This window comes from Mastigoproctus giganteus, chromosome 4 (genome assembly GCF_048544385.1).
Source record: "Mastigoproctus giganteus isolate SK-2022 chromosome 4, ASM4854438v1, whole genome shotgun sequence".
Classification (NCBI taxonomy): Eukaryota; Metazoa; Arthropoda; class Arachnida; order Uropygi; family Thelyphonidae; genus Mastigoproctus; species Mastigoproctus giganteus.
In genome coordinates, this window is record NC_143578.1 from 219,524,055 (window position 1) to 219,542,356 (window position 18,302).

The 18,302-nt window shown below is 36.0% G+C and overlaps 2 protein-coding genes across 2 annotated transcripts in view; one reads left to right on the forward strand and one right to left on the reverse strand.

Annotated features, from left to right (window-relative positions):
* Positions 1-1,058, forward strand: part of LOC150087414 (uncharacterized protein ZK1073.1-like) — a 218,404-nt gene extending 217,346 nt beyond the window's left edge. Inside the window, exon 13 of the mRNA XM_090372055.1 lies at positions 761-1,058. Coding sequence (XP_090228181.1) covers positions 761-804 — 44 coding nt within the window. The 3' untranslated portion in view covers positions 805-1,058. The remainder of the gene's footprint in view (positions 1-760) is intronic.
* Positions 1,059-1,498: 440 nt separating this feature from the next.
* The window catches only part of yip2 (yippee interacting protein 2), an 80,170-nt gene continuing 63,366 nt past the window's right edge, over positions 1,499-18,302 (reverse strand). The window contains exons 9-11 of the mRNA XM_090372056.1: positions 14,977-15,074; positions 7,061-7,215; positions 1,499-1,884 (exon numbers count right to left, since the gene is read on the reverse strand). Of these exons, the coding sequence (XP_090228182.1) occupies positions 1,800-1,884; positions 7,061-7,215; positions 14,977-15,074 (338 nt within the window). The 3' untranslated portion in view covers positions 1,499-1,799. The remainder of the gene's footprint in view (positions 1,885-7,060; positions 7,216-14,976; positions 15,075-18,302) is intronic.

Below are 18,302 nucleotides of genomic sequence, written 5' to 3' on the forward strand. Positions count from 1 at the left end.
AAGAGCACAATATAAGATACGGAGCAAATGATGCCTCCCACACTACCATCGTAGTTTCTTAAGAGTTATCTATGGTGTATCTACACTGATATTATACAGATATTAAAAACTCTTTCTCTTAACGTACTATGCCTTGTGCATTTAGTTATTTTTAAATATTATCATATAAACCTTTTCGCATCTCTCATATTGTGTGATTATCTTCACAACTGGGTTGTCATGTCTGCAATACCAGGGTACCTGTCCACCCACCGATGATAGGCCAATAGCTTCTTTGAAACGGTGCCGTCTGGGTGGTGGTACTCACTGAGAATAAGTAACAATAGTCTTATTCGAGGTAGTGCAATACCATGGCAACTCATTGTGAAGGAAAAGCACAATGAGGTACAGGGCAAATGATGCCTCCACACTACCATCGTATTTTCTTAATAATTCTATTTTTAAGATGAAAACTGGAGAATTGTGGATGAAAGCCTCTGCCTTGGCCAGAGATCAACTAATTACTAATTTAAACCTCATTTTATATTGTGACAGTGAGGTTTAAATTCTCTGCCACTTTCTATACCACTGCACCTATATATATATATATATATATATATATATATATATATTTTTTTTTTTATTATTATTTTTTTTTTCATTGCAGTATATACACAGAAATTATAAAAGTAAGTTTCTGAACTGGTTTATTTGAAACAAAAGAGTTATATGAATTACCAACAGGATTAATTTTTTAATTTAATATTTTTTTTTCCTTCAGTGAGCTCTCTGTCACTTATCCGCCAACATTCAGACTCAAAATGAAGCAAAACTTTCTTCAACTATGTCGTGGTAATGGAAAAGTGCATTTCTTCATCAGTCACATCTGGCAACACAGAAAGCAAGCAGAAAGTAAAACTTAAAGATAGGAAAACAAAAATTGTTGCATAATCACTTTTTTTCTCCAAAAATAACCAGTCAAATTATCAGTGTTTTTTCAAAACTAAGAACAATTAGTGTGCCTATTCCATTTCTTCATCACGATTTAGAATAAAAGTTCATAGATTTAAACATACATTTAGTATGCTTAACTATATGATTAGGTTGGTTTTTATATCTGCTGTTGTATCCTACCCAATTTTGTATAAAAAATTAAGGTTATGAAAAGTATACTTTTGTAGTAAAAAAATATCGTCGTGTTGATACAGATTTTTCGATGTAATATTTGCTTCATACAAATTATAATTTATTTAACTTAAAAGCAACTGTCTTCGCTTATTTTAATAGAATTGCCTCTATTTTCTAAAGGATATTTGACTTCCATGCTACCTCTTTTTAGTAAGTTGTTTTTGTATGAAGGCTTTGAGGCATCACTGTATTATTCCCTGCTGGAACCTTAGGTTCCAGTGTGGAATCAATAAGTTACAGTAATGAAAAGGATTTCTTTTTATTGCTTTTTATATTTAAAGCTATTCCATTAAGTTACCATTTTACTTCAGAACAAAGTAAAACATCTAAATACTTTGCATTTGACTCATATTTAATACAAAATTATGAAAATCAACTCTTACATTATTCAACATGAATAAAGATGCTTAAGTTTACATAATACCTTTATAATTGGCACAGTAGTCTTGTAGACATCAGCATGATTATAAACCTTTTGCATATCAACAATAAACCTGCACAATATTAACAAAATCTTTGGTTACTGAATTATAAAATCAAGTAAAAAAAGGAATGATCACAGTAGCGTTATATCAGCAGCAGGAAGACTCACAGTTATCTTAATAACAAAAGTCATTACAAATATACCCTTTTCATTTAATATTTTCAATCATCACTGCAATACCCTGACCTCCACCAATGCAAGCTGATCCAATTGCATATTTTCCTTGTCTGCTCCTGCAAAATAAAAGAAATGAAAAAATAACTGCTACAACGTGTATTGCAATGCTCTTTCCATATCATCAAAACTATATTTAACTCCAATACAGAAAACATTGATAATATAAGAATTCATTAGTGATTTTATTGCCGTAATAACTATTCAAAAAAAAATTAACTAAGCTTACTTCTTTGAAATGGTCTAAATATTTAGAAAGTCCATCATTTGATTGATGCCCTTATTGTTTGCTTACTTGCAAATATTTCTGTTCCCTCTAGAATAGTGTTTTTCTAAAATATTTCATCCAGCACCCCCAATATAATAAAAAAAAATAGTAATATATACTTATACAGATAACATAAGAATCAAGAATAACAAAACACCCGAGTACCCTGGAGCATAGCTTGAAAAGCACTGCCCTAGATAATTATTCAAACATAAAAATAACTAATTTCTATCCATGAAAATTTTTTTTTTACAAATCAAGGATGAATCTCAAATTAATTGCAGATTTAAAAAAAAAAAGTAAAAGACAGTTATTTTTTAAGGAAATTCAAAGTTTTATTGATGAGTTGAACCTAGTCACTAGTTGTCAAGGTAAATACAGTGTAATCTGTCAACAAATACCCTCTGAATTGTGAGGAAATTAAAAGGAGCAGAAAGTTATGTAAATTAATGCAACTGAACAACCTGTGTGTGTGTGTGTGTGTAAAAACAACACATGATGGAAAAGGCGGTGTAACAAATCAAATATGTAACTAACTGAGATTATATATTTTAATTAGTGAAAATGGCATATTCATAAGGCATGTGACTTTTAGTGGCTTATAATACCAAATTTCGCTGTGTATAATTCCAACAAAAAAGAACCACAAGACAGTGGCCATCCATTTCTCAAAACAACAGCAATATAAAATTTCAATAAAGATGCAGACACCTTGTAAAAAAAAAAAAGTTTTATGTAATGCTATTATACAAAATGGTACTAAATATGTATTATAACTGTAAAAATCAAAGTTAGTTAATGCTAAGATCATTTTTTTTTTATATATACACTATCCTACCTATTGATATCTGGACACACCAGAGCACTGAGAGTTGGTCATATCCTACTCAAGCACCACAAAACTATAAATATGCTTGTAGGCCTTCGAGGGGAGATAGTAGTAGTACTACCATCTCCCTCGAATAGACTAGCAGTGTGAAATGATAATTGGGTACCATTGCAGATTTAAAAAAAAAAAAGTAAAACTGTAAGCAATCAATCTGTACATGATTCCTAGGTCAATGATTGGCGATGGAAGCAGACTGGTACCAAAACTGTTATGAAACAAGCTGGAAAACCTCAGATTCTGACAGAAGAACCCTGCAAAGAATAATCATCTGCTTGGAACACAGGGTAATGTCTTCACAACACACACACAGGCCCTCAAGTGAGATGTTGGGACATGTGTCGACACCAGTACAGTAAACAAGATGCTGTACAATATGGGTTACCAAGGTTGTGCGGCTGTCCACAAGCCACTTATCACCCCGACTGTCAGATGGCATCGAGTAAGGCCCACAGACCAACAGAAATTTGTGATTTGGAGTGTTGAGTCATGGTATGTGATCTTCAAATCAGTCAGTCATGCCTAGGTATGGTGGCTGTCTAGAAAAAACTACCTGACAATGAAGTTTAGCAGAGGCAGTGTGACGATCTGAGGCTGTTTTTCATGGCTTGGCCTGGGACCATTGGTTGTTTTGGATAATCCATGACTGCTGTCTAGACATTCTGGTCACTAATGCATTATCTATGTTGTGGCAGCACATTGGGGAAAGCTACATGACTGTATCAGCATGACAATGCTCAATGTCATACTTGTGTTGTGATGGACTGGCTTGAGGATACAAACATGAAAAAGTACGACTATTCAGCCCAGAGCCATGTAGAAAACCTCTGAGATTGTCAGGTGCATGGTGAAGAGAGAGACTGTCTGATAAACACAGTTGAATTGGTCACTTCACTACTTTTAAGTACAAATGGCAGAAAATATCGGAGGACATATTCGTGGAGAGCATTCCATGTAGACTAGTGCTGTCATAAAGGCTAAACAATTTAGCACATTTTCCTGCAAATAAAGGTATCAAAATATTAATGGTTGGGTCATGAATATTTTACTGTCATCCTGAGCTCATATTTAGAAGTAACTAGAGCCTGAAATGGAATTTTAAAATTGCATCCATATTGTGCTTCCATATCAAAATTGCTCTACTATTGATATGGAAGTAAAATATATTTCAGTGGTTCACAGAAAATATCAACTAGCATCTCACCAGAAGTTTTGGTATATCATTAAACTGCAAATTATAATGTTTTTTTATGTTTTCTGAATGATAAAAGTCTGACAGAAACAAAGTAGTAATTAAAACTTTTTTTTTATATGTCCAAACTTTTGTGAAATTGTATATCTAGATACTACAGAAAGATCTGTCATGCCAACTCAAGTTCTCCATATATAAATGTAAATATGTTGTACTATTGGTGGAGCCATACTATGTTGTATGGCTCTACCAGTAGTAACAATATACATAATCAGCTACTACAAAAAATTATGCAATATTCAGTCTTTGCTTCTAGAAAGAGAGCAGAGCATTAATAAGAATATTTAAATACTGGATGTCAAAAAATTGCCATACTGTGCCTATGCACTTGCAACACACATGGGCATGTGATAATCCCCACCTAAGCCTGCCATCCTAGTTGTACTTTAAAAATGCTTTCAGATATATTCTGGGAAATTGGTTTCTCATAATTTTCCATTCAGTACTACCTGTTCTATTATCTCTCTCTGGGAAGATCATCTGGTTGTAAAATAGCTGTCACTATTTTCTTAAGAAGTGTGTGAAGTGTGGATTTTGCACACAAGATTCACCAAATAGTCAACGCAGAGTATTTCTTCCCTTACACTGAGAATGAGAAAAATGAGGGCTGCGTGAAAAGTAAGGTGTCATACTTTTATGAAAAGACTTAATCACAAAACAATGCAATGACACAAAAATGAAAGCATGTTACAATAGTACACTACTTTTCAATAAACACCCATTCAGCCATAAAATTCAAGGTCATTTTCAGCCAACAAAGTTTCAACATCGTTTAATTGTCATCACCAAAACTTTCAGATATTTTTAAAATGGATGAGTCAGAAAGAACAAAGTCAGGACATCGTGGTAGATGGACAAGCACTTCTCATCCATAATGCTGCAACCACTGTCCAAACAGTAGCATGGAGCCTTGCTTCAACTAACTGCACCAAAAATTTATTTGTTGCTTGAACCATGTACAACTTGCAGTCACTGAAGAATTTTTTACTCTATCACCTAGATTAACTGCTTTTCATCCAGTGATATTTCAAGTATGGCAGCCATTCTGATTTAGTCACTTAATATCAACGAAGGTGTATCCAGAAGGTGTATACAGCTTGCTGTATCCAGAAAATAAATGTTGCATGTTTGCCTTTTTTTTATTCACTATTGGAGAAGGCATGATTTCTCCTTTTGTTTTAAAACAGTCTTCACATGTGATTAAAGAAAGTGCATCACCCCTTAAAATTGTAATTGGCAGCAGAATAACGTAAGTATATGGCACTATTTCTTACAGATTGCATCAGATAAGATTGGCATGCGTAGGTGATGACGTAATATTGCACCAGCTGTTACTTTTAGTTATATAAGCATGCTCTACAAGAGTTGCAGTTATTCCTTGGCTGTGACAGGATGGCAAGTCACGTGCAGTTGCACCACAAAGAGCGCTATTATTGATTTACGCGAGGAAGGATGTTCTTCCTTTCCTATTGCTTATAGTGTCTTGTATTCAGTCGACAGTGAGTAGATTTCTTTCAAAACTCAAGAATACTGGTTCTTGCTGATAGGAAAAAAGGAACTGGATGCAAACGAGTCTCTAATGAAAACATGACTGCGTTTTAAAATGCTTATGCCTTAAAAAGCGTAAAGCTTTTTCATCTGAGCTGAAAAGAGAATGGGAAGAACATACAGGAGTGCAATAACAGTCAGAAGACACTTCTTCAAAAATGGACTTGTAGCCCATCGTCCTAAGAAGAAGCCCCTCCTCACACAAAATATGAAAAAGGCCAGATTATTTTGGTGTAAGGAGCATGTCAAATGGACCCCGGAGCAGTGGAAGTCAGTTGTTTTCTCGGATGAGAAGAAATTCAACCTGCATAGCTCTGACAGGAGACAAACGATTCGCCGTAGACATGGTGAAGAATACCATCCGGACTGTATGGCGTCTACAGTGAAATTCCCTACCAGCCAAATTATATGGGGGTGCATTTCGTATCGTGGAGTAGGTCACCTGTAGTTCATAAAAGGTTCCATAAATGCCAATGGATACCTGACTATATTGGAAGGCAAACTGCTGCCAACCATTAGAGACCATTTTAACCTGCCAAGTAACTGCATCTTTCAGAACGACTCTGCTCCTTGTCATTGGGGCGAAAAGTGTAAGTAGGCATTTCTGTAGTTACTTTAGCTTCATTTTGGCATTAGAGGTTCGACAGTAATGTGTTTACATTTGTTACATGTTACAGGTAAAAAAATGGTCCATTACAACTCTTAGCTGGCCAGGAAACAGCCCGGACCTGAATCCTAGAGAGAACTGTTGGCATTGTGTGGAATCTGCTGTTGCCCGAAAGAAACCAAAGACCCTTCGTGAACTTCAGGAAGCCATAATTCGTGTTTGAAACTACAAACTATCAGTTGATTATCTTCAGAAATTGATCTTGTCAATGCTTCGACGGCGTGCTGCTGTCATCAGGGCCAGAGGCAGTTCAACTAAACATTAGTTTGAGCCTGGTGAGCTTTTCATTTTGTTTTCCATTTAATATGATAAACTGAAGCAAATTGAGGGCTTCCGATAACATTTCAGTCATAATTGTTGTGTTTACCAAAACTGTTGTATAAAGGTTGCAAATGCTCATTTTGGAATATTTTGAGAGCACCTGTCAAATGTTACGTAGCTTTGCCTTAACTATTAATAAATATCTTTTTATATTTCTATTTGTGATGCTAGTCATTAATGTAACATACCATCGCGTAAAAGGGTTATAAATGTGAAATTCCTAGGTGATGCACTTTCTTTGAATACCAGTATATAAAACTTAGGAAAATAAGCAATTCTTAGCAATTACATACTTCAATTCGTATACAAGATTTGCTGTAATACGAGCTCCAGAAGCACCAACTGGATGACCCAAAGCGATGGCGCCACCATTTACATTAGTTTTTTCAGGATCTAGTTCAAGTTCTTTTTCCACTGCTAGAAACTGGGCAGCAAAGGCTTCATTTATCTTTAATAAAAGAAAATGTCTGAAATTAAAATGAGTCAGTTGAATTACTTAAATAAAAAATATCAATGCACCACATCTTAGACTGAAATGCAAAAACCTACTATTATGGATAATACATTATATCAGCACTATAATAAGTCTATTATGCATATAATTCAATATTAATAAGTTTATTTATATATACAAGGTTAAGTCAAAAGTAGCTTCATATGTGTTTAGTGGCTTTTATATTTACATAGAAGAAATATTGCACTGGGAGAAAATTAGTACAAACCAAAAGTTTTTCACCTCCCCACTCAAGTTGTGTGTGCTCACCCTGCTTGTTATGCAGAATGTGCACTTTTCACTAAATGCAAAACATTTAGGGTTCTCCTAAATATCTCCATGCTGTTTTTTATGATTTTTTATGAACTAATTTCCATGCTGGCTCAAAATGCTAGTTTTTGTAGAATGTGGATGAAGCTCCTCACTTATGGTAGACCTGCCGGTCTTCTTGTCACAGCACACAGAACATCTAGTAGCTACAAGTCTTATACAGATTGAATGTCTGCTTGTTTGAAGTTTTGCTGAAATTTATGAAATTGGTGCTCAACTGGTATCAGAGACTGTTTCTACTTTAAAAAATTGCATTGTGCTCTTTCTGCACATCAGTGTGTGTCACCATTTCTTTCACTCTATAGCAAGCTGCACTGCAGGTAACTACTTCAGCAATCAATAATAGATAAGTGTGAAAACTCTGCAGCATATTCTGACTACAGTGAATATATTTAAAAACTTTTAAGGTTGAAGCTACTTTGGACTTATCCTGTATAGTTTTATAGATAAGTTTGCTGTTCTTTCCTAGCATGTAATTTGGTACTCCTCTTTCACACTAGGACAAATGGCATATATATATATATATATATATATATATATATATATACACACATATCAATTATTGAAATAATATTTATAACACCTAAGTAAATAAATTTAAGAGTAATCACAATAAAAATATTTTAAAATAGGTCAAATAGTAGTATACCCAGACTCACAAAATTCAGATGCATGTTAAAACTTCATTGTAGTTACCCCCCACACACACCACAATAATGCATTTTTCCCATCTGTGTCTCAATTTAAACTTAAATCCATTCCTTGAAGTCTGCATTTGCTTGTCAAACCACTCAGTCACTGCCTGTTTCAGATGTTCATTGCACAAAATGCATACCGTGGAGGTGCTGTTTCAGTTTTCCAAACAAGTAAAAGTCAGATGAGGCCATATTAGGTAGATGTGGCAAAGACTCAGAGTGGCACCTCCAAAAAGAGACCTGGCAACGTTCACTCTTGCCTCTTTGTGACTGTCTCTCAGAATTCTTGGAATGCCCACCAGCAAGACACCTTTGTCATGTATACTGCTCATGTAGGATGGCCTATACTGACCAGGGCTAATCTTTACTTCACTGGTTATCTATTCAATGTTCATTTTACAGTTTTCCACAACTAATTTTGCACTTTGTTGACCATTTCCTTATTTTAGGCTGCCGGCTGCCTGCTCCTTGCATCATCTTCAATGCTCTCAGCCATGCTTAAATTCAATAAACCACCTCTGGATTGTACATTCACCACATACCCTGTTAAAATGTTGAACAATTTCAGGTAATTCCACATTCTCTTTTGTTAGGAATTTTTTAACCACTCTCTGCTCAAATTTTTCCATTACTGGCGTGATTGTCAGAGACTTCAGAAATGGAAAAGAAACAGAATAAGTTATGTAGCTGAAATTCTGTACAAATACTAGACTATCTCCTATTACTATGCCTATTTGTACCTAAATTTAGAGTACGAGGTATGGATATTAAATAATGAGACTGTTGCAATAAAATAAATATAATGAAATATTTCATACCTTACAAATTATCCCCTTCAAAATAATTGCCTTGGGCTTGCAAACACTGTTCCATACATTTCTTCCAAACATTGAAACATCTGGAAGTCATCTTATGTAATCCCTTTTAACACTTCGGTAATTTTTTTTCTGAATGTCTTCCTTAAGTTCACTTTTCAGTTTAAGGGAAAAAAAGTCACGGGAGGCTAGGTCAAGTAAAGTTTATCTAGAAACTAGTGAAGAGAGAAAACAAGAAGCATAGTTTTCATTCTTGATTTTAACATTCATTCTTTTTCTGGACTGAGGGACTGTCTTCCACTGCATTGACTGTGTTTAGTTTTTTTGTTGTACTGGAACAGTCAACTTTCATTGCAAATAATTACAGTACTCAAAGTCTGAATCTTCAAAAATTTTTGGCACCATCTCAGCACATGCTTTTCTCATGCCTAAATTTTCAGTTAAAATGTCTGTTTCTTTGTCTATATTTAGTTCTGATGCAACCATTCTAACACCTAAAAGAAGATCCTTCTAATCAATGTCCTTACCTGGTCCACATTTTCATCAGTTTTCATGGATACTGGAAGGCCTAGTCATTCATTGTCTTCCACTCTCTCACTCTCTTCAAGAAATCTTAAGCCATTCAAACATGCAGGCTCCTGACATAGTATCTTCCCCATAAACTGAATATAACAACTCATAACTTAGTTTCATTAAAAAGTTGAGGTTGATTCATTTGTCTGTCATTTTCCCTGCAAACTGCAAAAGCACAAGGTAATGAAACCTGTCTCACTACAAAGCAAATGTGCATGTTGAAATGTGAATTGGCAGACAACTAGGGAAAGGTTCAAGGTCAGCTGATGTGCTTTTGTTTCGCAGGTGATGCATTCGCTCCAAAAGTTTGTCTAGCTCACCATTAAATTATTATTTTTTTTTTTTATGCAAAGCCCCAGACACGAGAGGTATTAGAACCTATAGTACTTGGTATCGTTTATGGGTTGGAGGTTGAGAAGATGAAAGAAGATATTTGTTGACATTAGACTTGAACTTCTGTAGACTGTAATTTTCAGGAAATACATATGAAAGAATGTTGTTCCAGAAAATGGCAGTGGAATGAATAAACAAGGAAGACTTGGTTTTCCTCGACGAAAACTTGGTTCTGTGAGTATGAAGATGGATATGCTGGTGGTGGCACATGTTCAGACTGTTTTGAAAGAGACAGCAGGAATTATAGAAGCCAATTCAAAAGAACAGTGCCCATGGAAGTATCTGTAGAAAAGGCATGCAGCAGAAACAACGTTTATGAGAGAGAGGGGAGAGACTTTTAGTGATGAGTCATTAACTTAACTGCCCTCTTTCTGAATGGAATCTAGAAGCCTGGGAGATGTTTCGGGAGCACCACCCCAAATGTGGTAACAGTATTCCATGGTAGGGCGGATTTGCGATTTGTACAGAGTGAACAGCTGTTTGGAAGAAAAGTATCACCAAGAGTGAAAGAGAAAACCAAGTTTTTTAGATACAGAGGAAGCAATATTTGTAATGTGCTTGTGCCAAGAGAGATTAGAAGTCAGGGTAATCCCCAAAAGAGATATATCATCTTGCCAAGAAATTGGGGTGTCACCAAAGATAAGCATAGGAGCAGAAGAATCCTTTTTTGGGAGATATAAGACAGGACTGAGTTTTAGAAGTATTGAAATCAACTAAGTTGTCTTTGCCTCAATGGAAAATTACCTGGAGATCAGCATTTAAGGAATTGGTAGTGGATATTTGAGAAGTTGAAGCTGATTGGGCAGGGCAAGATATTTCAAACTTGAAAGTGGAATGCAATGTGCTATTATCAGCAAAATTATGGATAGGATATCTGGTCAATGGAAGAAGGTCATTAATATACAAGAGGAAAAGTGTGGAGGAAAGAACTGAACCTTGTGAGACACCAGCATTGGTGGAGAAGTTAGAAGACAGAGCCCATCTACCATCACTCTCAGTGAGCGGTCAGAGAGAAAACTGGAAAACCAATTACAAAAAGCAGTTGGCAAACCATAAGATGGAAGCTTGTTTAGAAGACCTTTATGCCAAACATGATTGAAAGCCTTTGAGATGTCAAGAACAACTGCTTATATTTCACCAAACTTTTCCATTGAATTTGTCCATAAATGGGTAACATAAGCCAGAATATCACCAGTGAATAAACACTGATAGAATCCGTACTGGCAATCGTTGATGAGACGGAAGATTTCTAGAGGTTTCTAGATAGTTTAAGAGTTAGCTGTTAATTAATTGATTTCTCCATTACTTTAGAAAGATTAGAAGTAATTTCAATGGGATGATAATTGGATGGGAGGGATTTGTCACCCTTTTTAGGAACTGGAACATTTTTAGGATATGAACAAATTTCCAAGTAGAAGGAAAACCCCTTTGGAATAAGAAAGTGAAAAAGGGCAACAAAGGGGCGCCTCCGTAGCCAGGTGGGCTCGAACCCCGGTCTAATCAAGAAGCATGTGCATAGCACATGCTTCTTGATTAGTCCGGGGTTCGAGCCCGTGAGCCACCAAATACGGAGGATGCAGAAAGGTCAGGGAATGACTACCGCATATCTCCGGAGCAATATGGCCTTAGTTGCTAATGCTCCTAAAAACCAAACAACAAGGGCAACAAAGAACAGGAGTAATTTCAGGTGTACAAGTTCTGAGAACAAGTGGAGAAATACCATCAGGACCTGGAGCTTTCTTAGCATTGAGATTCATCAAAATCCTGACATCCTTTTGACAGACAACTAAAGGAGGCATTGAATGGAGTATGCATGGAATGGTGGGAGGTGATTTACCAAGATCATTAATACATGAGTTGGAAGAAAAATGGGATGCTAGCACGTCAGCTTTATCCTTGGCTGAAGTGACAATAGAACCATCTGGTTTTGACAGTGGTGGGAGCAGAGATAGGCAAAAGTTGCAGCCAATAGCTTTGGCAAGAGATCAGAATGCTCAGCTACCATTAGGGCAAGAAGCAAATTTTCTACTCTTAGCCTGTTCAAAATCTAGTTTGGACTGATTAATAACTGCTTCACAATTGTTGCAAGCTGTGGTGTAAGCAGAAAATGAAACTGAAGAATTGGAAACAAGCCAATTTCAATATGCAAAGATTCTTTCCTTGAACAGCCTTAGCACATTTATTGGAAAACCAAGGTTTGGATAAAGGACGAGATTTTAAGGTGGTGTGTGGAATAAAGGATTCCATTCCCACAAGAATAATTTCACTGACATGATCTGAGCAAACATTGATATCATAAGTTTTGAAACGGTGATACAACCAAGGAAAAGTAATCTCGCAGGTTATCCCATTTTGCGTTCGTGTAATGCCAAACAAGAGGTTGGGAATAGCCATGAGATTCCCAATCTGTTCTCCATGAGGTTCTATTGGAGAAGAGGCAATCACCAAGTTGTGATCTGAGGTGTCTAAAAGACCACTTACTTCAATCGTGTACTTAGAAGGGTTGTTTGTGAGAAAAAGATCAAGCATGTTGGCTATATGGTTAGGATTGTCCAGTATTCTGGTAGGTAAATGAACAACCTGTGTGAGGTCATTAGTAATTGCAAAAGACTCAGCATCGACCAGCTGGGTCAGTGTGACCAGAAAACAGAAGCCAGCTAGAGTTGTGACCATTAAAATCACCAAGGAAAATTACCTCTGTTAGGAAAGTTGAACTGGAGAAAGTCAAGTTGCAAAGAGAGGAAGTCAGAGTTCCAAGTGATTAGTGGAGTTGGGAGAATGGTAGAGAAAACAGATGAATTTGACAGAATGAGGTAGAGAGATTTTAATCCAGAGAAGATCAAAAAGAGGTGATTCCAAATTACCAAGTCTCTGACAGGGAAAATCGGAATAGACATATGCACAAGTACACCTTTGAGGCGAAAGGAATCATACAGCGAATAATTTGGGAACTGAGATGAGCAGTGGTTGAATCAACCGATAACTGAGATTCTGTCAAAAAAATGTTGTAAGTGGAAATGGACATCATTGAGATTAGAACTGAGACCACAAATATTTGTGAAATGAACTAGGAAGTGAAGTGTTTGGGAGGTTTAGATCTTTTTGCAGATAAGTTTGCTCTATTAGTTTGAAAATTCATGGTGTATTCAATAGTAAAAAAAAGTGTGGGGGGGGGGGGTAAGACACACTGTATGAAGTAATGCAATTTTTGGATATGGCTTACACGGCAAGAATATATCCAGATCCTTGACCACGTTATGTCTTAAGTTTATGACATAACATGCCCCCCCCCCACACACACACATTACTTGGCCTCCCTCTAGTCACTATCTGGCAGAGTAGTAGCAGCAAGATTATACACTAGCTGATCCGGAAGCCTCCTAGAGTTTCCAGTAGGTTCAGTCCAGTGTACTAACTAGCGGCCAGCCTGCAAACACCGTTTTAGAGTTGTACCCTCAAAATGTAAGGAAGTTTGGATCTCGCCATGGCATTCATCATAACCTCAAAAGATATCAATCATACTTCATGATGGAAGAGATGGGGAAGGTTGACCGGAACTTAGCTGTAGAGACTAAACCTGGGTTCCACCTCCAATAAGCAAAGTGGTGGTATTGCACCAGTTATTGAGAGTCATCTACTACCTAGTATTGCCTAGTTACACAAAGGGGTGGCATTCCTCCGTGCGGTGTGGGTTCCACACCTCAACGGTCACCCACAGTATACTTGCGCATGGGGTTATACCCCATGTCTGCGACAGCTTCTGTAGTAGATGCACGTAGTCTCGTTATTTAATAGCATCACTTTTTATGTGTTTGACAAATTTTTGAATGCCCCTTGTAATAGAAAAAGGGAATAGCCCCTTTTGCTGCTCTTTTTCTTTTCATCCATTCTTTAACTTTTTGGTAATGCATATTATCGAGAAACCAGCACATATAATTTAAGGGTATTACAGAATCATAATGCTGATAGTACAGACAGAATACTGTGCTTCTCATAAGGTATCAATATCACAATGAAGACCTTTAAAAGGTAATGCAATCATTGGTGTGACAACAGGACTTGTTAATGGAATTCTCAATGGAATTTGAAGGCTAATTTACAATCATTAGTGTGACTGAAATTTTGCATATACTGAGTGAGAACAGATTTCATCATACAATGACTATGGATCTAGTTATTGTTATTGGAAAAATGATGCAAGCTTATATAGCATCAGCCAAAAAATAATAAAAATTAATTCATTTCTCCAGTCTTCCTTTAAATATATTCAAAGTACCTGCCTTCCAAAAACACTAGGTTAAAGTTCATTCCAACAATCAATCACTATCTAGACGAAGACAACTTTCTGATCTGTAATGTTCTTTTCTCAGTTTAAATTTATATTCCCATATGCAAGTGAAAGAGTAAAGATGCCATCAGCATTTAGTTTATTCAACTCTTTTTAAAGCCTTAAACACTTCAATTAGGTCACCATGCATAAGCCTAGTTTCTAGATACTGCAATTTATAAACCTCCAACTTTCCTGTTGTACCCTCAACTTATCACTGCTCTTCTCCATACCCTTTTCAACAGATCTACAGCCTTCCTAAACTGAGATTTCCAAACCTGTGGCTGAACCATTACTTTATACAGTGGGGTAATAACCTTTGTTTTTTACGGTAAAGTTCCTGTATATCACTGAACTTTTTCCAGCAAAGACAATATCGAGACAGGTGATCAGACTGACATTCATTGACTGCCAAGACAAGTGGAAGTGTGTTATGGTGTAAAAGTAAATTCAGGTCATCTTAGGTTAAGGTATTTAATAAGCAAAATTAAGAATTCATGTCATAGTTGATTTTCATTCATATAAATATGGTATCACAGTGCTGTTTTTGAGAAAGCATTAAAGATGTGATAAAATAACTTACATCAACCAAGTCAGTATCCTGCAGTTTGATGCCAGTGTTATTACATAATTTCCTTATTGCAGGAGCTGGTCCAATACCCATTATAGTAGGATCACATCCTATAAAGAAAAATATCCATATATGTATATATAAATTCCCTAATGTTCATCATGCTCCCATAATGCATTGTGACAATATTTGTTTGGCCACAATTTACTGTTTATGCAATAATGAATTTCTCACTTATAAAAAATAATGCAATGCATAATGGGAGCAATACTTACAAATACAGAAACTACTGACTGACATCCCTGACACTAACACACCAGTAGCCACTTTTTAATTATGTCAGCAGGATATCCTGGTATGTTGGCAGGATAACATCTTGAAATGATCAAAGCAAAACTGAAAGATAATGTGAAATACTGTAGCCAACATGGCAACTTTGTTTAGATCAGGATCTGACTTCAGGCTGCCAGTTTACAATCACTATTTTAACCGATGAGGGTGACGCAACAATCTTCTCTTTTCTTTATAAATTTCAATAGCATGCATAAGCATTTTTTAACGGAACACACAAATTGCAACTAACATGATTTGCATGGAGTAACAAGTTTACAACGCTTAAAAAAAAACAGGAATGAAGAGAAGATTCTGAAAATTTGTTTTTTTATACGAGTGGTGAAGGTTTCGGTAAAGGGCAAACACATTTCACCATAATAACGTAAAAATACACACAATTCTAATTATCTGTATTTTCACGAATGCAATAACATCAAGTTTACTACCCGTTTATAATTGTTTGCAATAACAGAAAAGTCCAATAAATCGGAAAGTGAAACTTTTTTTATTGTTTTATGGTTGTTACTTCCTCCAGAAATGTGCTTTAGAAAAATATCACAAAGCCGTTCAAAATTGGTTCTTATAACAAAACATATGATAACAATGAAAGTGTAATGTGTTTAATGATTTGAGTTGGCAACTAATACAATTTATACTTTAAAAACGACCTTTTAGGGAGTTATATAGTGAGAATTTGAACTTCCAAGGTCGTAGAATGAATTACCAAAAAACAATGTGTTACTGGGTTCACTTTATGATATTTTCGTGATACGATGGTAACGGATTAATATCATAAAGCTGGGTACACTGTATTGTATAGCTATGCACGTGGTTTGAAATGCAGTATTTATGAATGTTTAACATTCATTTTTTTACAATTAATGTTCATATTTTCGATTTTGTTGATACTTGGAAAAACAAAACTCTTAAAGCAAAAATTGCCTGTAATAAAATTTGTCATAAGAGAAACCATCCAAAGAAATTTTTTTTTTTTTTTTATGTGAAAACATTTTTGGCAGCACCTACTAAATTTTTCAGACTAAAGTAAAACTGGCAATGAAAATGCAAGCTGGAAATGATATCACTTCCTAAGTGCTAACTCAGTCACTAACAATGCTTCAGTAGAATAAGTAGCAGGTAGTATAAAACATTACATTGTTCATAACTTCGGTTCTAGCTGTTAAATTTTAAAAATTTAAATGGTTTTGATTTTTGTCAAAGATGTTTTCACACAAAATAAAACATCTTTTGTGCATACAGGGTGCGCATGCACACGCAGAGAGAGAGAGAGAGAGAGAGAGAGAGAGAGAGATGTATTATTTATGAATGTTCTGCACTGTTTTCCATGACAAAACTTGCTACTAATTTCATTTGACACCATTATCCAAATCTTATACTCAGTGGGTGGGCAAATCATTATGGTAGTACAAGTCAGTCCTCCTGTTCACTATTATACATTCAGAGAAGGGCAACAAGATTACCAAGAAAGGATTCGTTTCCACATATCGCAGTCTGGAGACTAGGCACCTGCAAGGAGATCTGATTCCGGTGTTTAAGGCTTTGTATAGATTGAGCAAGCTCAGTTTGGCTTCAAGTTGGCTTTCATTCCTCTCAACGTAGGCAAATTTTCAAATGAAGACTGACCTTTAAATATTCACAGGAAAATCACTTAACTAAGACCAACTGGCCAACACGAATATCAGCAAATCTGTTAAAAACTGTACTCTAGTACAGGAGTTCTCACACAAGTGCAATAACACTGCTGTGATAAGACCCAGCACTTTCTTCTTGAAATCAGTGCATATATTAATATGATAACTCATAATAAAGTGACAGCCCCATCTGGTAGCAGAAATACGTACCTCCGTGTTCATGGTTTTATTTTTTTATTTTATTTTTTTAACATATAATATACACAACAGGCATTCGCCCAGTTAAAGTGTATAACAGAGCAAAGGTTGTACAAACATAAAAATAAGTGGTAGACTAATATACTTTGTACAATGGAAACGGGAAAAGTTCAATTCACAAAAATAAAAAGATATTCATGACGTCAAGTCCAGCGCTATGTAAACTCGCAGAAAGCAGTTTGCTGCAGGAGACATCATCACACACACACACGAATTAATGAGGACATCTTTGGGCCAGAACTCATCCGTCAATCGGTCAATTTACTCCAAATAGATCTGTGAAATTGTTTCTTGTTCACAGCCATATCCAAGTCAAACTTGTTCATGAGTGCCAATGTTCTTTTGAAGAAGGAGTTCCTGGATATCTCTAATCTGGAGTTACCAATGTGGAAAGTAGTCTTCTGTCTAGTAGCCACCACTGGAGTGTGAAGGTCAATATGGCATAGAAGATCCGGCAGGTAAGTTGATCCAGCGAAGATGTGGTACAACAGTTTTAAATCAAGAACAGTTCGCCGAGTTTCCAGAGATTGAAGCTTGAAGTAGGAACAGAGATTCCGGTAGAAGATTCTGTGGTAAAACATGGGGTTACGTCTGGAAAGATAGTGGATAAATTTCATCTGGAGCGATTCTATTTGCTGTATCAAGTATGCATAGTGTGGGTTCCATATAGGAGAAGCAAACTCCACTATAGGGAGTATAGTTGTCTTAAATAGGAGCACAGAGAACTGAGGTTTCAATGAATTGATCAGAAAATTTATGGTTAATAGAACATACTCAAAAATGAATTTGGTACATAATGTATTCAATGTTCAACAATATTTTTTGTTTTCTATTGAGTCTTTCTAGGACCAAAAGTTATGTTGTTGTTATTATTTGGTTTTTAGGAGCATTAGCAACTAAGGCCATATTGCTCGAGATATGCGGTAGTCATCAATGACCTTGCCACATCCTCCGTATTTGGGGGTCATGGGCTTGAACCCCGGTCTAATCAAGAAGCGTGTGCTATGCACTCTGCTCCTGGCTATGGAGGAGCCCTTTACGACCAAAAGTGATGCAGTGGTTGTTGAGGAAGAGAAAGATGGAAATGAAATGAAC